This window comes from Peromyscus californicus, unplaced genomic scaffold (genome assembly GCF_007827085.1).
Source record: "Peromyscus californicus insignis strain IS unplaced genomic scaffold, ASM782708v3 Scaffold_17__1_contigs__length_78620276, whole genome shotgun sequence".
In the NCBI taxonomy this organism is placed as follows: Eukaryota; Metazoa; Chordata; class Mammalia; order Rodentia; family Cricetidae; genus Peromyscus; species Peromyscus californicus.
The window spans coordinates 56,435,907-56,452,727 of NW_026294469.1; the positions used below are offsets into that span (position 1 = coordinate 56,435,907).

General features: G+C 40.2%; 1 protein-coding gene across 6 annotated transcripts in view; it reads left to right on the forward strand.

Moving 5' to 3' along the window:
* The window catches only part of Cep192 (centrosomal protein 192), an 88,948-nt gene that overhangs the window by 20,074 nt on the left and 52,053 nt on the right, over positions 1–16,821 (forward strand). For all 6 annotated transcript variants that reach the window (XR_008219233.1, XM_052742403.1, XM_052742405.1 and 3 more), the window contains exons 11-16: positions 1,371–1,731; positions 2,949–3,092; positions 6,091–6,155; positions 7,892–8,101; positions 13,516–13,639; positions 15,052–15,182. Coding sequence is in view for 5 of the 6 variants with exons in the window: in XM_052742403.1 (XP_052598363.1) it covers positions 1,371–1,731; positions 2,949–3,092; positions 6,091–6,155; positions 7,892–8,101; positions 13,516–13,639; positions 15,052–15,182 (1,035 nt within the window). In the remaining variant the exon portion in view is untranslated. The remainder of the gene's footprint in view (positions 1–1,370; positions 1,732–2,948; positions 3,093–6,090; positions 6,156–7,891; positions 8,102–13,515; positions 13,640–15,051; positions 15,183–16,821) is intronic.

Below are 16,821 nucleotides of genomic sequence, written 5' to 3' on the forward strand. Positions count from 1 at the left end.
AGCCTCTGAAAAATATGAAAAAATATAAAAGTCACTACTCATATGATTTGTGTTTGACTGTATGTATCTTTAGTATCACTAACATAAGCAATTGTATACATTTTTCTTAGATTTAAACATCCGAAGTCATGCATTTAGGTTATTCATTTGAAAAGTTCTTTAAGCTAGTGTGCTGTCATTTAATAAAGCACATAGCTGGGTCTGGGTGTGGTGGTCTATGCATTGAATTCCAGCAGGGGGTGGAGGCAAGACGATTGGAACTTGAAGGTCAGAGCAGCTAGATAGTTCAGAATAGTCTGGGATACATGGGAACCTGACAACAACAAACAAACAAAACAAAAACACCACCAAAGCAATCGTTGTCTTTTACTTTGCTCAAGCATGTTTCTTTTCATATGTTAGATTTCTCTTTGTTCTGATGCCACCTGGTTTTTTCTGTCCTGAAACATTTTAGCCATTTCTGACTTCTACATTTTCGTGTGTGTCTGTCTAGCCTAGCTCCCTCCCCGCCTTCCCTCACCTGACTGAAATGGTCTTTCCAGTCTAAGGCTGTGTAGTAACTTACCCCTGACCTGACAGAGGCAGGTGAAGAAAGGAAGGATGGTTTTGTTTGGACAGTGGTTTGAGGAGATGCAGCCCACTGCTGGAAGACTTGTTTTTTTGTTTTTTTTCAAGATAGGGTTTCTCTGTGTAGTCCTCAATATCCAGGAAGTCCCTCTGTAGACCATGCTGACCTCGAACTCAGAGATCTACCTGCCTCCAACTTGAGCACTGAGATCAAAGGTATGCGCCATCACGGCCTGCTAAAACCCTGAATCTTGAGTGTTTTGGTCCTGGGTTTTTTTTTATTATCTTCTTTGTTTGAGGCTTCCTGACAGCATATTGGCAAGACATCATCTTCTTTAAAGAGATGGAACAGCTTTTGGATTCTGCTAGAGCTAGGATCAGCTTTGGGCCCCAACTGATGAGGCACAGTAATAGTCAGTCCATGAACATCCTTCTCTCGCTCTCTCTCTCGCTCTCTCTCTCTCTCTCTCTCGCTCTCTCTCTCTCTCTCTCTCTCTCTCTCTCTCTCTCTCTCTCTCGCTCTCGCTCTCGCTCTCGCTCTCGCTCTCTCTTTTAATTACAATAACCAAACTGAGAACACTGAATGCATCTGTGAATAGACTTGAGCACGACCACATTTAAAGTTGGTTTTGGTAAATTGCTTAAATTTGGCTCATACATAGTCCAGGATATACTGAATACTATATAGGCGGTTTATTTATATAATAATCATTTTTTAGCAATTGCGTTGCTTTCTCCATTAAGTGTTAAAATGAGTGTGAAAAACAAACTTTTACTGTTGTTTCATTAATCAATTTTTAAAGGAATGTGCAGGAGAGGATGTTCTGGGGAAAATGCTGCGTACTGTGGATGAGACACTCAACCCTACTTATAGTCACAACACAAATGATGTGAAAGGTGGCTTTGACCCGGCTGACTCCACAAAACAGGATTCAGAGTCTTCTCACCAAAATAAGCATTTGGCTTCAGATTTAGAAACAGTTTTGAATGTGGATAGATGCTTAAACACGGAGACTCCTACAGTGTTTGTTCAAAAAGTTGAGAGCATTGCATCTCTGAAGACTAATGGTGACAATGGAGTTAGTTCTTCTGATTCTCTTTGGTCACCAACTTGTGAAAGGAGAGCATGTGAATTTTATGAGTCCGTTACAAAGCCTAATGACCGTAAGTGAACTATTTCATCATAAGTAGAATTAAAGAAGTGTATAAGATGTGTATATATTTAGAGTAGGCTGAACTGCCATGTAGAACTCTCTGAAGTACTTTAATATTGTCATGGATTATTATTATTTCATATAATACATCCCAACTACAGCTGCCTCTCCTTCACTCCTCCCAGTCCTGCCCTGCCCCCACCTTACTTCTTCCCCAGATTCACTGCTCCTCCATTTCCCTTTAGGAAAGAGTACTCACAGGGGTATCAATATACAATAAAACGTAACAATATACGACATAACAGTCTACAAGAAGACTAAGTACAAACCCTCATGAGGGCTGGACGAGGCAACCTAATGGGGAAAAGGGTCCTGAGAGCAGGAAAAAGAGTCAGAGACATCCTCACTCCCACTGTTAGGAGTCCCACAAAAACCCCAAGTTCAACAACCATTTAATCCATTCTGGTCACATTCATCTCCACCCTCTCTGACCCTCCTCTCACCCACAAACTCCTCCCCATCAAGTCCCCATCTCACTTTGATGTCTTTTATGTGTTTGTTTCTGCTTTGTGGCCCATTGGGTTTAACTAGAGCCAGTGCACATGGTTTTTGAGACTGTCTTCTGGAGTATAAGTAACTCCGTAGTAGTTACATCACTAAAGAAAATAGTTTCCTCTCCCTGCATTGGCCCTTGACTGCCGTTGGCTCCCCTGGGTAAGGCAGGACCCCATGAGCTCCTCCTTGTTATTACGGATTTTAAAGATTTTTGAAATATACTAGTATTGCTCAGAAATAATAATGTTAAGCAGACATCTAGTGCAAATATACCTTTTTTTTAAAAAATATTTTATTTATTTATTATGTATGGTGTTCTGCCTGCACGCCAGAAGAGGGCACCAGATCCCATTATAGATGGTTGTGAGCCACCATGTGGTTGCTGGGAATTGAATTCAGGACCTCTAGAAGAGCAGCCAGTGCTCTTAACTTAACACCATCTCTCCAGCCCTGTAAATGTACCTTTCTGAGTCTTTTCCCCATTATGTCTCATCTTCCATTATAGACTTCTTAGTAAGCTTGGCATGTTGCCATCAAAAAGATATTTTTCTTTTTGGGAAATGGATTTTCCTTTTTTTTTTTTTAAACCTATTTTGAGCAGACTTCAACACTATTGTTAAGTAAGTTAGTTGTTGTATGCGTCATTCAGTGGTTTTGGAATTTACTTTTTAGAAACAGATCTCTCACAGAACGTAGTCTACCAAAATGAGGATGGCAAATGGGTCACTGACCTTGCATACTACACATCTTTTACTGATCAGCAAGATTTACAGATGTCTCCAAATAATGAAATGAATGAAGACTTCAGATCTGGTAGTAAGTATATAGATAGCCAATTTTGTTGTGCCAGATTCATTGTTTATGATGATGTTTTGAGACTAGTCAACTTGTATTGGTCAGTCATATAAAGTCCTTTCTGAAATAATTGTTGTGTTCTGGAAATTGTTTAGTACAAAGGATATAGAAGACAGTTACAAGGCTTGGTAGAAGGAAACAGGATGCAGTTTTACATTACTCCTGTTTGTTGTCCTAACAAGTAAACATGTAAGGAAAGACATGAAGCCTGCTTTAATGTTTAACCAGTGACAAAATTCAGGTGATTATTATTTTAGGTTAGGTAATAACTAGGTTTATATTTTTCTAAAAATGGAAACTCTTCTTTCTTAATGTCCATGGCTGATTTTTGAGAAGCAGAAAGGCAACACTAGAGTATTGGAGATAATTAACTGAGAAATCCCTTAGGAAAAGCACTTTGAAATGTAATAAGTAGTATTTTGATGTATCAATCCCATGATTTTTAAACACTGTGTAATGCTAACTCATGCAAGCAAATCAAGGTTCTTCTGTGTTATCTTCCCGTGGACTGAGTTTCCTATTTGCCCTTTCTTGACTGTTAGATTTGGTTGGTTGATGCTTTCACATTTTACAATAGTGTTTTTAGCTTTTTTTGAGTTATAGATCCACAGAAACATGTCTGTATAAATTATACTATTTTGCATCTAATTTTGGGGGCTTCGTGGTTTTCTTGATGTTCAGTCATAGGTCCTCTGTCACGGTGATTGCTTCAGCAGAGACATACCAGCATCATTCTGGCAACAGGAATCCTGAGCTGTGCTCGACTCTCTGATTTTCCTTACTAGAAGCAGAACTCTGTCTGTTCTCATTTGCGTCTCAAGTTGTGAATGTGAGACTGTCCACTTGTCCAAAAGGATAGTTTGGATCTAATTAGTTCTTTGTGGGCACATGAGAGGACAGTGTCCTTGCTTTGGCCATGAGTGGGCTGTTCTTCTAGTTCACTCTTCCCCTTTCTGTACAGTCTTGAAGTAGCAGACAGAGGCCTGGACCACAGACAGATAGAGTCGACCCTGGTCTCATGTGAGTTAGCCGTGTGTTTAAAACTTCCTTGTTTGCTGTGCTCCCCAATCCAGTGCCATGGCTTCTGCTCCTCTTTGTCCACCACTCCCAGCTTCCTTACTTTGTGTTTTTGTCCTAGAGATTAGGATGTGTGATCAGGCAGACACGTCCCCACGAAAGCAAAGGTACTCGTTTGGGTTTTTGAGGTCAGATGTTAGAGGACTACCTATTTCTGAGTTGTTCTGGGATGTGGGACTTTGTAAGGTTGGTACATTCCTGGCCACACAAGTACATGGGCATTCTAGCAGTTTTCTTTGTAACTAACTTGTAGAGAGGCTTTTAGTCAGATGAAATACTGTGTATGTACATAGACAAGTTTCTTTCTTTTTTCTTTTTTAAAAAGATTTATTTTTGTTATTTTTTAAATTATGTACTTATCTGTGTATAGATAGGTATGTGCACATGAGTGCAGGTGCCTACAGAGGCCAGAGGAGTTGGATCTCGCTAGAGCCGGAGTTACAGGTGATTGTGAATCATCTGATGGAGGTGCTGGGAACTGAATTCAGATCCTCAGGGAGAGTAGTACATGCTGTTAGCCACTGAGCCATCTCTCCAGCTCTAGACAGATTTATTTTTCTTTCTTTCTTTGAGACATTGAGACAGGTTCCCTCTACATATCTCTGGCTCCTAGAACTCACTGTGTAGACCAGGTTGGCCTTAAACTCGGAGATCTGCCTGCTTCTACCTTTTGAGTGTTGGCATTCAAGGCTGCACCACCACCTTCCTAGACAAAGTTCTTAATTTGCATGTTTTCAACTGTTTAAAGCTAAAATAATTGGAGCCTTGATTAATTTAAAGAATGAGTGTTTAATTATTTAATTTGTGTGAGTGTTGTATGTATGACATGTGGCTGTAGCGTGCATATGCAGGCAGACATGCAACTGTTGCATCTTGTGCATCTTGTGCATCGTGTGTGGGGATCAGAACAACCTCAGATGCTTGTCTTTACTTTCTATCCTTTTTTTTTTTTTTTTTTTTTTGAAATAAGATTTCCTCTTATTAACTGTTGGCCTGGCCCATGAGCTTCCAGATTCTCCTTTCTCCCACTCCCGTATTCCTGCAGGACACAGGGATTGTAGACTTGTGTGCTACCATGTCTGGCTTCTACATGGGTTCTGGGGATTTGAACTTGGGTTCTTCTGCTTGCTTGGGAAGTACTTTACCTGCTTAGCCATTTCCTGAGTCTGGAATTTTTCTTATTATGGCTAGAACCCTGCTATGTTACCCAGTTTGGCCTTAAGCCCCTGGGCTCAAGTGATTCTCCTGCCTGAGCTTCCTTAATGGGTGATACTGTAGGTACATGACATCGTGCTTGCATTCAATTAGAATTATGTGTAAATGCCTTTCCAAAATTAATTAGGGCAAATTGTTGATGAAATTAGTTACAGTTTTGTGCATTTTAGTGGAAATTTGACAACCTTGTGTACTTAACATAATTATAAGTCATGTGAATGGAATTTTTACATACTTAAAGAAATTATATTTCAGAACTTGAGAGTCGGCCCAGTGGATAAAAGTGTTTGCTATAGAAGCATGAGGCCTGAGTTCTGACTCATGGTATTCATGTAAAGACTGGGGGGGTCGAAGGTGGTGGGTGGTGTGTGCTTGTCACCCTAGTGCAGGGTTGGAGGGAAAATGACAGATGCTGGGGGCTTGCTAGCTAGCCATTGTAGGGGAAAAGTGAACCCCAGGTTCAGCAAGAGTCCTTGTCTCAAAACAGGAGGTTTGGATCAGTAGAGGAAGACACCTGAAGTTGACTGCTGCCTCCATACCAGACAAGGGAACCTGCAGAAGTGCAACCCCAACATGTGCACCTCTCCCCATGAAAAAGAGTGTCTCCTTAATTTGCTTTCTGTGTGTGCTAATATAATGTACTTATATAAACTTGTTTCTTTTTAAGGTGAAGTATTGGATTTAATTGCAAAAGATGAAGAAGAATTCAATAAAGAACATCCATTTATACAGGTTTGTGATTACTTGTTCTAACCTAGATTTAAATTTTTTCTTGTATTAATTTAAATTTGGACCAAAAAAAACTCCTCCCCCAGTAGTTACTATAGAATTATTTCACTTTTTTTTCATTTTATGACAACTTTTACTTGTTTGTTCTAAATTATTAGTTGAAAACTGATATTGTAAAATACACCTTTGGAGGGAGTGCCTGGCCCATGAAACTCTGCACTGCATTTCCGGTGTTGTACGGAACGGGAGTAAACACGACAGTTTGCGTTTATTTATTTATTTATTGTGTGTCTGTGGTAGGGGATACTTAGGGCCAGCATGTGTGTTCCATGGCTCGTGGTACGTTTTCTCCTTCCACCATGTGTCCTGGTGAGTAAGCTCAAGTAGTCAGGCTACTGGCCTATTTTCCTTTTTTTTGTTTTTTTTTGAGATAGGGTCTCTCTGTGTAGCCCTTGCTGTCCTGGAACTCGCTTTGTAGACCAGGCTGGCCTTGAACTCACTGAAATCCACCTGCCTCTGCCTCCTGAGTGCTGGGATTAAAGGCATGAGCCATCACTGCCTGGCTTGGCCTAAAATTTTTAAAAAGAATTAAAGAGAATTACTTTTAATTATGTGTATGTATAAGTACCTGCATGTGAGTGCAGGTAACCGCAGAGCTCACAGGTATCAGATCTTGTGGAGCTATAATTGCAGGCAGTGAGGTATCAGGTGTGGGTGCTGGGAGTGGTTTTGGGGTCCTCTGGAGGAGTAGTATACACTCTTAACCACTGAACCATTTCTCTGGCCCCAGACTTATCTTTAATTTACTTAAAATTGTTTCTAAAGTTTCCATGGATATCTCTGTGCTTTTTAAAAATGTTTTAAGAAAAGTAATTCTCTTTTTTTTTTTTGTTTTTTTGTTTTTTGTTTTTTCAAGACAGGGTTTCTCTGTGTAGCTTTGTGCCTTTCCTGGAACTTACTCTTTAGACCAGGCTGGCCTCCGCCTGCCTCTGCCTCCCGAGTGCTGGGATTAAAGGCGTGTGCCACCACCGCCCAGCCTGTAATTCTCTTTATGTTTGGTAAAGATGTGTATATTCGCCAGGCGATGGTGGTGCACACCTTTAATCCCAGCACTTGGGAGGCAGAGGCAGGGGGATCTCTGTGAGTTCGAGGCCAGCCTGGGATAAAGTGTAAGTTCTAGGACAGGCTCCAGAACTACACAGAGAAACCCTGTCTTGAAAAACCAAAAGAAAAAAAAAGATGTATATATTGTGACAGTTCGTGTTTGATTAATATATTCAGACAGTGCATATTGTTTGTTTTTTTTTTTTTTTTTTTTTTTTTTTTTTTTTTTTTTTTTTAAGATTTATTTTATTTATTATGTATACAGTGTTCTGCCTGCATGTGTCTTTGCAGGCCAGAAGAGGGCACCAGATCTAATTGCAGGTGGTTGTGAGCCACCATGTGGTTGCTGGGAATTGAACTCAGGACCTCTGGAAGAGCAGTCAGTGCTCTTAACCACTGAGCCATCTCTCCAGCCCCAGACAGTGCATATTGTAACATGTATACAAAAATGAATCCTTCTGTAGACTTCAGTAACTGCTCATCCTTATGTTTATCTAAATGTTTTGGGCCACATTTTGAAAAAGTTAATTTTTAAGTTTTCTTAGTTCTTTTATTTTTAGTTTCACACATTAGAAGAACAAGGAGAAGCCTTGTTGAGGGGGAAAAAATGGAACAATAACTTTATTCTTTTCTAGGATGAAAAAATAGATGTTCAGAATACTTCAGTTGCACTTGGTGATACGTCCTGGGTGGCTACAGTTAATTACCATTTGTTGAGGAAATCACTTGGCACATCAGATTTCGACAAAGATGATGGCAGTTACCTACGCCTGTCATTAGGAGAGTTCTTTGCAGAAAGATCTGAAGCTCTTGGTTGCCTGGGTGGTGGTAACAATGTGAAAAGAGTAAGTATGGAATGTGTTGAAAGGGGTCGAAGTCACTCATGTCCACTTCGTGTTGCTGTAACACAGTACCCAGGACTGGACAAGGAATACCGAAAGGCTTATTTTTGGCTCCCAGTTCTGGAGGCTGGGATGTCCAGGATCAGATGGGCACATCTGGTCAACTTCTTGTGAAGGTCCTGTGCCGTTGTAGCAGCTCGTAATGGAGAAGTGCGTGTGTGTGAAAGGGGTATGTGTGTAAGAGAAAGCAAAGAGAAGCAAACTGACTGTAAATAACCCACTTTGGTCTTGACCACTTTTCTGAGAGCTACCCTAATGTCTTCATTAGGGTACATTCCTTTTAGACCAAAAGCCTATGAAAGACCCCACCATCTCACAGTACCATTACAATGGAGACCGCATCTCAGTATTAGTTTTGGTGGGAGAACCACAGTACCAGGTTTTTACTTTGAATGTTATGGTGGTATAGTTAGAACATAGCAACTTTAGGGCGGAGACAGCCTAGGAACTTGGTAGAATAATGGTTAAAAGCTTATATTTTATGACCAGTCAGACCTGGCTTCAGTTCTGGTTCTGCTTCTTAACTAGCTCTATGACACTGAACAACTGTCTTCTGTGCCTTAATTTTTTCCATTTCTAAAGTGTAGTGCTGTTTCATAGGATGTTGTAAGATTGAAATGTATTGCTACATATGAAACAGATAACACAAGTATACACTGAGTAACTTTTGGTATTGTTATATGGTTGATTGGTAGGAAGAATTCTGGGATTCATTATTCTACTTATCTGCAAAGATGTTTTCAAATGTTGGAATGTTTTGATTTAAAATATGTGGTAGATATAGAGATTTTAGAATGCAAGCAGTTCATACAGTGGTAAGTACTTTAGAGAATGACTGAGTAGAAAGCTGCTTCATTGTGCTGTTAAGAATAATGTCAGGATGACATCGAACTGGCATCAAACAATGACAAAGAGATCCAGAGAAACAGTGTTCCTGGTAAAGGAAAACCATTTGTGTGAGGCCCAGAGGCAGGTATCGGAGTCGTCCATCAAAGGCAGATAGGACTAATGTGAGAGTCCAGGGTGAAGGTAGGCATGGTAGGATATTAAAAGATTACAAGTCTTTTAAGTCCAGCACTGGGGAAACTGGGGGTCCCAAATTGAAAACCAGGGTGATCTGAGCCATATGAAATCGTCCAAAAAAGTAAATAAATAATAAGGACCTGATCATTAGGGCTTTTCCTGTAGGGGTTGGTAGTATCTCAGATGAACTTCCAGGAGGGACTAGGAGGCAGAGACTATCTTGGTCATGTTGTCTAGGTCAATTCCATGTTGCTCCTACCTTTGCCAGAGGCCGGTATGGGGGACAGCCAGTAAAACACAGGAGGAACAGAAGTAGACATAGACTTAAGTAAGTGGGGAGACAGGTGGTGAAGGCTGGGGACAGTGTGACCTGTTGAAACTTGAAAGGTGCAGGGACTCAAGATCTGTTTTGCACAGGGAATTTGAGTTACAACAGAATTTTTAAAATGTATAATGTGGGTGTTTATTAAGGCTGAATTCACTAAGGGCCTGTGTTAGCTTCCTAGCAAGATGGTAGTAAAATGGCTAAGATCCGTTTAAAGAAAGTAGGGTTTGAGGCGTGGCTTGTTCCATGGTGGTTTGGCTGTTACTGTGAGCCTGTGTCAGCACTTTGCATCACAGCAGGAGCGCGGCAGAGGGAACTACCTCATGGCATCTAGGAGGGCTGGAGTCATGGAGGGGGAGAGGAAAAGAAGAAAGGAGGTAGAGCAAAGAGGGCAGAGGAGGGGAGAGAGACGAGGAAGGAAGTGACCTGGTCCCAACATCCCCTTCAAGGAAATAAATGCACTCAGTGATACAACTTCCTTCTCGAGGAACTACCTCCTAAAGATTCTGCCACCTTCCAGCAGTGACACAGGCTGGTCACTAGGTCCTCAGTATATAGGCCTTTGGGGACACTCCAGATTCAAACTATGGCACAGTATAATGAAATCAGTTTCTTTTCTTTTTCTTTTTTTTTCAAGACAGAGTTTCTCTGTGTAGTTTTGGAGCCTGTCCTCGATCTCACTCTGTAGACCAGGCTGGCCTCGAACTCACAGAGATCTACCTGGCTCTGCCTCCCAAGTGCTGGCATTAAAGGTGTGCGCCACCACTGCCTGGCAAAATCACAGTTTCTTTTTTTTTTTTTTTTTTTGGTTTTTCGAGACAGGGTTTCTCTGTGTAGTTTTGCGCCTTTCCTAGATCTCGCGCTGTAGACCAGGCTGGCCTCGAACTCACAGAGATCCGCCTGCCTCTGCCTCCCGAGTGCTGGGATTAAAGGCGTGCGCCACCACCGCCCGGCTCCACAGTTTCTTAAACTTGAGTAGAATATAAAAAATTTTAAGAAGATTTATTTATTTTACATATATGAGTATTTTGCCTTTATGTATGTATGTACGCAGTGTGCATGCATGTTGCTTGTGGAAGTCAGAAGAGGAAGTTAGATTCCCTGGAACTGAAGTTACAGATAGTTGTGAACCATCAGGTAGGTGCTAGAAATTGAGCCTGGGTCCTCCGGGAGAGCAGTCAGTCCTTTTAACCATTGAGCCATCTCTCTAGCCCCTAAATTAATTTTTAAAAATTATGTGTACATGCATGTGTCTGTGTGGATTTGTACATACTGGAGGGCCACTTCCAGGCAGCACCAGGGAATGAAAAAAAAAAAAATCCATGAATGTGGTGAAAGCTAAACTTTTTCTAAGGAAAAAACACTTTCTGATGGTAACTTTCTCTTTTACTCCATCTTGAAAAAAATCCTCTGAAAATCTTCCTTGCTCTCTCTTCTACCTAGCTACTCATTCTCTCTCCTCAGCTCTCTCTGCATACCCAACTACATCTCCCTTTCAGCTCTCTCTCTCTCTCTCTCTCTCTCTCTCTCTCACTCTCTCACTCTCTCACTCCTCAGCCAAACTCTGGACAATTATATGTTACATTTTCAGGGACCGATCCATTCTCTTAACACATGATAAGACACAGTTTCTCTCAGGCTAGAGATGTCACACTGACCAGCCAGTGAGTAATGCTTGGCCATGCCCGTAGCCTTAGTGGTCAGGGTTCCCAGACAGAAAGTGGCATTGAAATCTGGGACCTAAGCAATAAACAGTTAGTTGGCTGAACCTTGAATGCTAGGGGTACCTGCAGAAAGTCCATTACTGCAGAGGGTTATGTCTACCAAAGTTACTTCATGCCTGGCCTTGATTCGACAGACGCTTGGGAACTTGTCCTTGTGTATTCTCTGCGGGGGCAGCTAGTCTGCTTTGAATTTGTTCTGAAGTCTAAAATTAGCTGTCTTTGTAACTGAGAATACTGTTACTTTCCTATGTCAGTTATGAAAAATATCCCAGCATTGTTTCTGTTTATCAGAATTATACAGCTTAAACAGAAATCATTTTCCGGGGCTGGAGAGATGGCAACAGTTAGGAGCACCAGCTGCTCTTTCAGAGGACCCAGGTTCAATTCCCAGCACCCATATGACAGCTCACAACTGTCTGTAACTCCAGTTTCGGGGGATCCATCACCTTTACACAGACATAAATGCAGGCAAAACATGAATGTACATGAAAGGAAAATAAATAAATTATTTTTAAAAATCCTCTTCCTGACCATCTACAGCTATGTGTTTGCCCAATAGATGGACTATGTACATGAGATAAACACACAGGCAGTGGGCAAACACCCATAGCTGTTATTAGGGAAGGAATGTAGTGGCACATGAGAGAAATTACAGACAGGAGCAACCAGTCAATTAGTCAGTGACCCCACGGCTTTGCCAAGTGGGACTCCCCATCAGGGAATTGCTCATCTAGTGGGTTGGCCTGCTGAACACTAGTTGTCACCTGCTGTATACTTACATGGTCTCTGGTAAAGCCATTGCTCCCAGCAGCTCCCAGTAGTACACATCCATATAGTGCTTGCAGAGGCTGGAAGCGGGTGTCGGATACCCTGGAGCTAGAGTTACAGGCAGTTGTGAGCTGTCATATGGATGTGGATGCTGGGAACGGAACCTAGGTCCTGTGCAGGAGTAGTGCACACTCTTAACTACTGAACCTAAATATAAAACCATATTTTATTTTATTTTATTTTTGGTGTTTCAAGACAGGGTCTTGTAGTCCTGGCTCTGTGTAGCCCTGGCTGTCCCGGAACTAGCTTTGTAGCTCAGGCTGTCCTCAAACTCACAGATCCTCCTGCCTTTCCCTCCTGAGTGCTGGGAAACTGTACTTTTGAACAACTGTCTTAATCCATGCAGTGAATTAAAAAATAAAATGCTTGAAAGAGGTGGATTGATTGGGGTTTTTGTGATTATGAAAGAACTGGAAAGGTAGTCATTCTTTTTTTGTTTTGTCTTGCTTTTGAAACAATGTCTCACTATGTAGCCCAGGCTGGCCTTGAACTTGTAGTTTTCTTCTCATCTTACTCTGTTCAGATTGTAGTTGTGTGCCATATCCTTGACTCTGAACACTCACTCTCTCTCTGTCTCTGTCTCTCTGTCTCTCTGTCTCTCTGTCTCTCTGTCTCTCTCTCTCTCTCTCTCTCTCTCTCTCTCTCTCTAATATAGGGGATGTAGTTAGTCCTAGCTAACCTGAAAATTGTAGACCAAAATGGCCTTGAAGTCTTAGAGATCTGTCTTGTCTCTCCTCCTAAGTGTTGGGTTACAAGTATGTGCCACCATGAATAGTTTTCTGAACTCCTTCCTAAACAGAAGAACACAGCAGTAGATCTTAGGAAAAGAGGTCTGACTCAGAATTTTTATTTTGGTATTAGGAAGTTTTACACATTCAGTTTACTGGGTCAAGGGAAGAAACTTCCAAATGAATATCAACTAGAAACTGAATTCGTATTTTAGATCTGTGATATTGAAGTCATGTAAAAAAAGTGCAAATTTAGTTCTCTCCTTGAGCCTATGTCTTTCTGAAACTTCCATGAAAGTCAGTGGGAGTGTGCTTAATCTCAAGGCATGCTATATTTAAGTTCTACCATATCCCCCCACCTTCAGAATAGTGCCTAATAGTGAATGTTTGTCACGGTTATTAAAGACTGACTCAAGTGTCACTTCTGGATTGTTCTGAGTTTTTAGGAAGGCTTATCTAATGACATTAGGTACAGTGATTCAATGACAGCTAGGACTGAAGAAAGAAAAGGTTTTGTCTGAAGCTTCTCCTCCTCTTCCATGTTGCATGTAGAACCCAGGTCTTTCCATGGATACGGCAGGTACTGCCATGGAGAACCAGCCCAAAGGTTCTGTCTGGACTTGAAGTGAAGTGGCAAGAATAGATTGTTGAAGTCATTTTAATGTTTTAGTAGTATTATATCAAGAGCTTTTCAAAAGAAGATTAATTTGTGCTTAATTATTTTTGCAGCCATCATTTGGTTATTTTATTAGATCACCAGAGGAGAGAGAACCTTTTGCATTACTGAAATCTGATGTGTCAAGAAGTAATTTGGAAAAAGAAGTGACTCATCTTCACCACGATTTAAATTCAGGTAGTAGATTAAATGAAAGACTTCAAGAAACTTGTGTCTGAACGTGTAGTCCTGGGAATCACATGATCATATCTCTGTGGGTGAAGATATACATTGCTTTGTAACTTTTCAACATTGGTTGCACATTTAATTTTTTTGTTGTCATTTTTTGTTTGTTTGTTTTTCGAGACAGGGTTCTCTGTGTAACAGTCTTGGCTGTCCTGGAACTCATGCTGTAGACCTACCTGACCTCAAAGTAACTCACAGAGATCCTCCTGCCTCTGCTTCCTGAGTGCTGGGATTAAAGGTGTGCACCACCACCTTCCGGCGTAGATTTGATTTTTATATAACCTCACATTTTCTTTTCAATTGAAAGTAGGGAAGACAGCCAAAATCCACCCAAATTTTTGTATAAACTACTATAGCAAATGAAAATAACTTCAAGTGACCTAGTTAAATTTGGCTTATTAAATTATTGCTGTTAAGGAATAATAGGAATTATATTTATTATTTAGATAGATTTTAAAGAGATACTTTGAATTTATAGTATAATAGTCTACATATAACCTAATATTCCTGCAATATCTATGGAAAGTTTGGTGGTTTTTTATTTTTGAGACAGTTTCTCTATGTAGCCCTGGTTGACCTGGACTCACTCTGTAGACCAGGCTGGCCTTGAACTCAGATATGCTAAAGGTGTGTATCATCATTCCTGGCTAATAGAAAATATTTTGTTAGACTTTCTTGTTTAACTAAGTTGTTGAGCAATTCCTCTTTGATAACCCAATGTCTTTTGCTGCATGAATATGGAGTTGAATAATATATGCTCCATTCTTTTAAAAATTTTATTATTTTATTATGTATGTATGGTTGTTTTGTCTTATATATGTCTGTGTACCACGTGCATGCCTAGGGCCTGTGGAGACCAGAAAATGGCATTAGATCCTCTAGAACTGGAGTAATAGACAATTGTGAGCCGCCACGTGGGTGCCGAGGATTGAATCCAGGTTCTCTGGAAGAACAGCCAGTGCTATAAATCATTGAACCATCTCTATAACCCAAGATGTGTTCCATTCTTAAAGAGCCTGTGTTCCAAAACAGGACTTAGGATAAAGGGCCCGTGTGTGTAGTTAATTAATTTTTTATCATTCTGAAGAAGTGTATAATTTTGAACTCAGTATTTGAAGCCAAAATACATTAAATTAGTTTTTGTGAATATTTGTAGGGGAGATTAAAATTCAGAGATTTCCATCAAAGCTTGTCCTTTGTCTAGATGTCTTATCATTTAAGCAGTCATACTGAGGACAACTTATGTTTGCAGCACAAAGATACTTTCCTTGACAATTAATCATTTTGACTGGTACTTTTTTATTTCAGATTATTTATGAGGGGTAATACATGCCTTTAAGTTGACTATTGTTTATCTTCTATAGGAAATTTAAATGAACAGTCCCAGACACAGCTAAGTGAAGGATCAGTTACACTTCAGGCTGAAGAACTGCAGAGTACGTCACAGGTGGATGAAAATGATGTGACACTAACTGCTAACAAAAGCAAGACAGAGGTAGCTCAAGCTTTTCCTAAAGGGATCCTTATATTATCTTGATATGGCTTTCAAATAAGATGGACCAAGGACACTTGTGAAAATGTATGGCCTTATTTTCCTGGCTTCAATTTTGTTACAGTGTCCTTTAAATGAGAACCATTTTAAAAATCAATTTATAATGTACACACAGAAGAATATATAAAACGACTTACAATGAATGAGTTATTAAAATTTGTGTGTCCCAGATGAAGAAAAAGAACAGTGTGATGTATGCATACACGGTTTGTTCTTCCTGTCTGATGTGTTACGTCCTTCTTGACTTGGCCAGTAGGAAGTCTGTCAACTTCTACCTCCAGAACCAAAAAACAAAAATTGCCAATAATTCAGAATTCTTTTTTAAAACCTTTTCTAAACAGTACTTATTACTAGTGTCCAGGACACTGTATTCTTTTTGCCTGTTTTTGACTTTATATAAAGGAAACTATGTAGTGTGTTCCTTTTCTTTGACTGCTTTTGCTTCAGCTTTTACTCAGGAGAGGAATGTGATAGAAGGTCATTTTACTTAGTATGCTCTGTTCTACTACATGAGTGCTAGTGAATGTGTGCTGTGAACAACCTAATGCAGCTGATGGTTGGCACACGTTTGTGGCTCACACTGAAGTGCCTCTGGCCTAGTGTTTGGAGTAGGTGCCCCAACATAGATGTCTCCAGTGTTCTGTAATAATTCATGCTAACACATGACCTCTCCTCACAATGGGATTACTAAACACTTGAATAGCTCTGTGGTGGTACTTCTTTGTTTTAATTTGTATTCCTCTGACTGATCACTAATGAAGTTAAGTACTTTTATACTTTAGCTGGTCTTTTAGGTAGTTTCTTAGGTGAAATTACATTTGTAGGATTTCTTTATATCTCTGGTCGGTCATGAAAATTTCACCTATCTTCTTCCAGTTTGTGACTTACCCCCGCTTCCCTCCAAGATAGGGGCTCACCGTGTAGTGCTGGTTAGTCTTAGAGGAACTGTGTCATCCAGGCTGGGCTCAAACTCTGTCAGTCTTCTGTCTCAGCCTCCTGAGTGATTACACAGAGTAGCCACCATGCCTGGCTTAGCCTTTTCACTCTTAAGAGTATCTACTTTTTTTTTTTTTAATTAATTCATGCTTTCTCTATTCCACTAATGTGCTGACTTTATAATAAATCAGATCTGCAAGATAATGTTTCTTTGGTCTTGTCTGTGTTATGTCACTTGTAAATATTGTTCTTGATAGTAAGTCTTGGCATCTACTAAAATCATTTCCATACTTTTCTTATATACCAAACAACTAACCCGCCAACAACCTTATTATATTTATTCTATAGAACAATAAAATTCAAATCTCTACTGAATCTTCTATAAACATGTTATTCCTTAATATTTATTGTAAATTTCCTCTACATTTTATGACTGGGCAGATTTTCCTTGTCTTTTGTTAGATTTTTTTCTCAAGTAGTTGAAACATTTTAATAGTTTTTTTCCCCCTTTGGGACAGGTCTCATTATGTCGCCCTGGGCGTCCTAGAACTCACTGTGTAGACCAGGCTTTTCTTGAACTCACCAAGATCTGCCTGTCTCAACCTCCCTAGTGCTGGGTTTTAAAGTTGTGTGGCTTTATTTTATT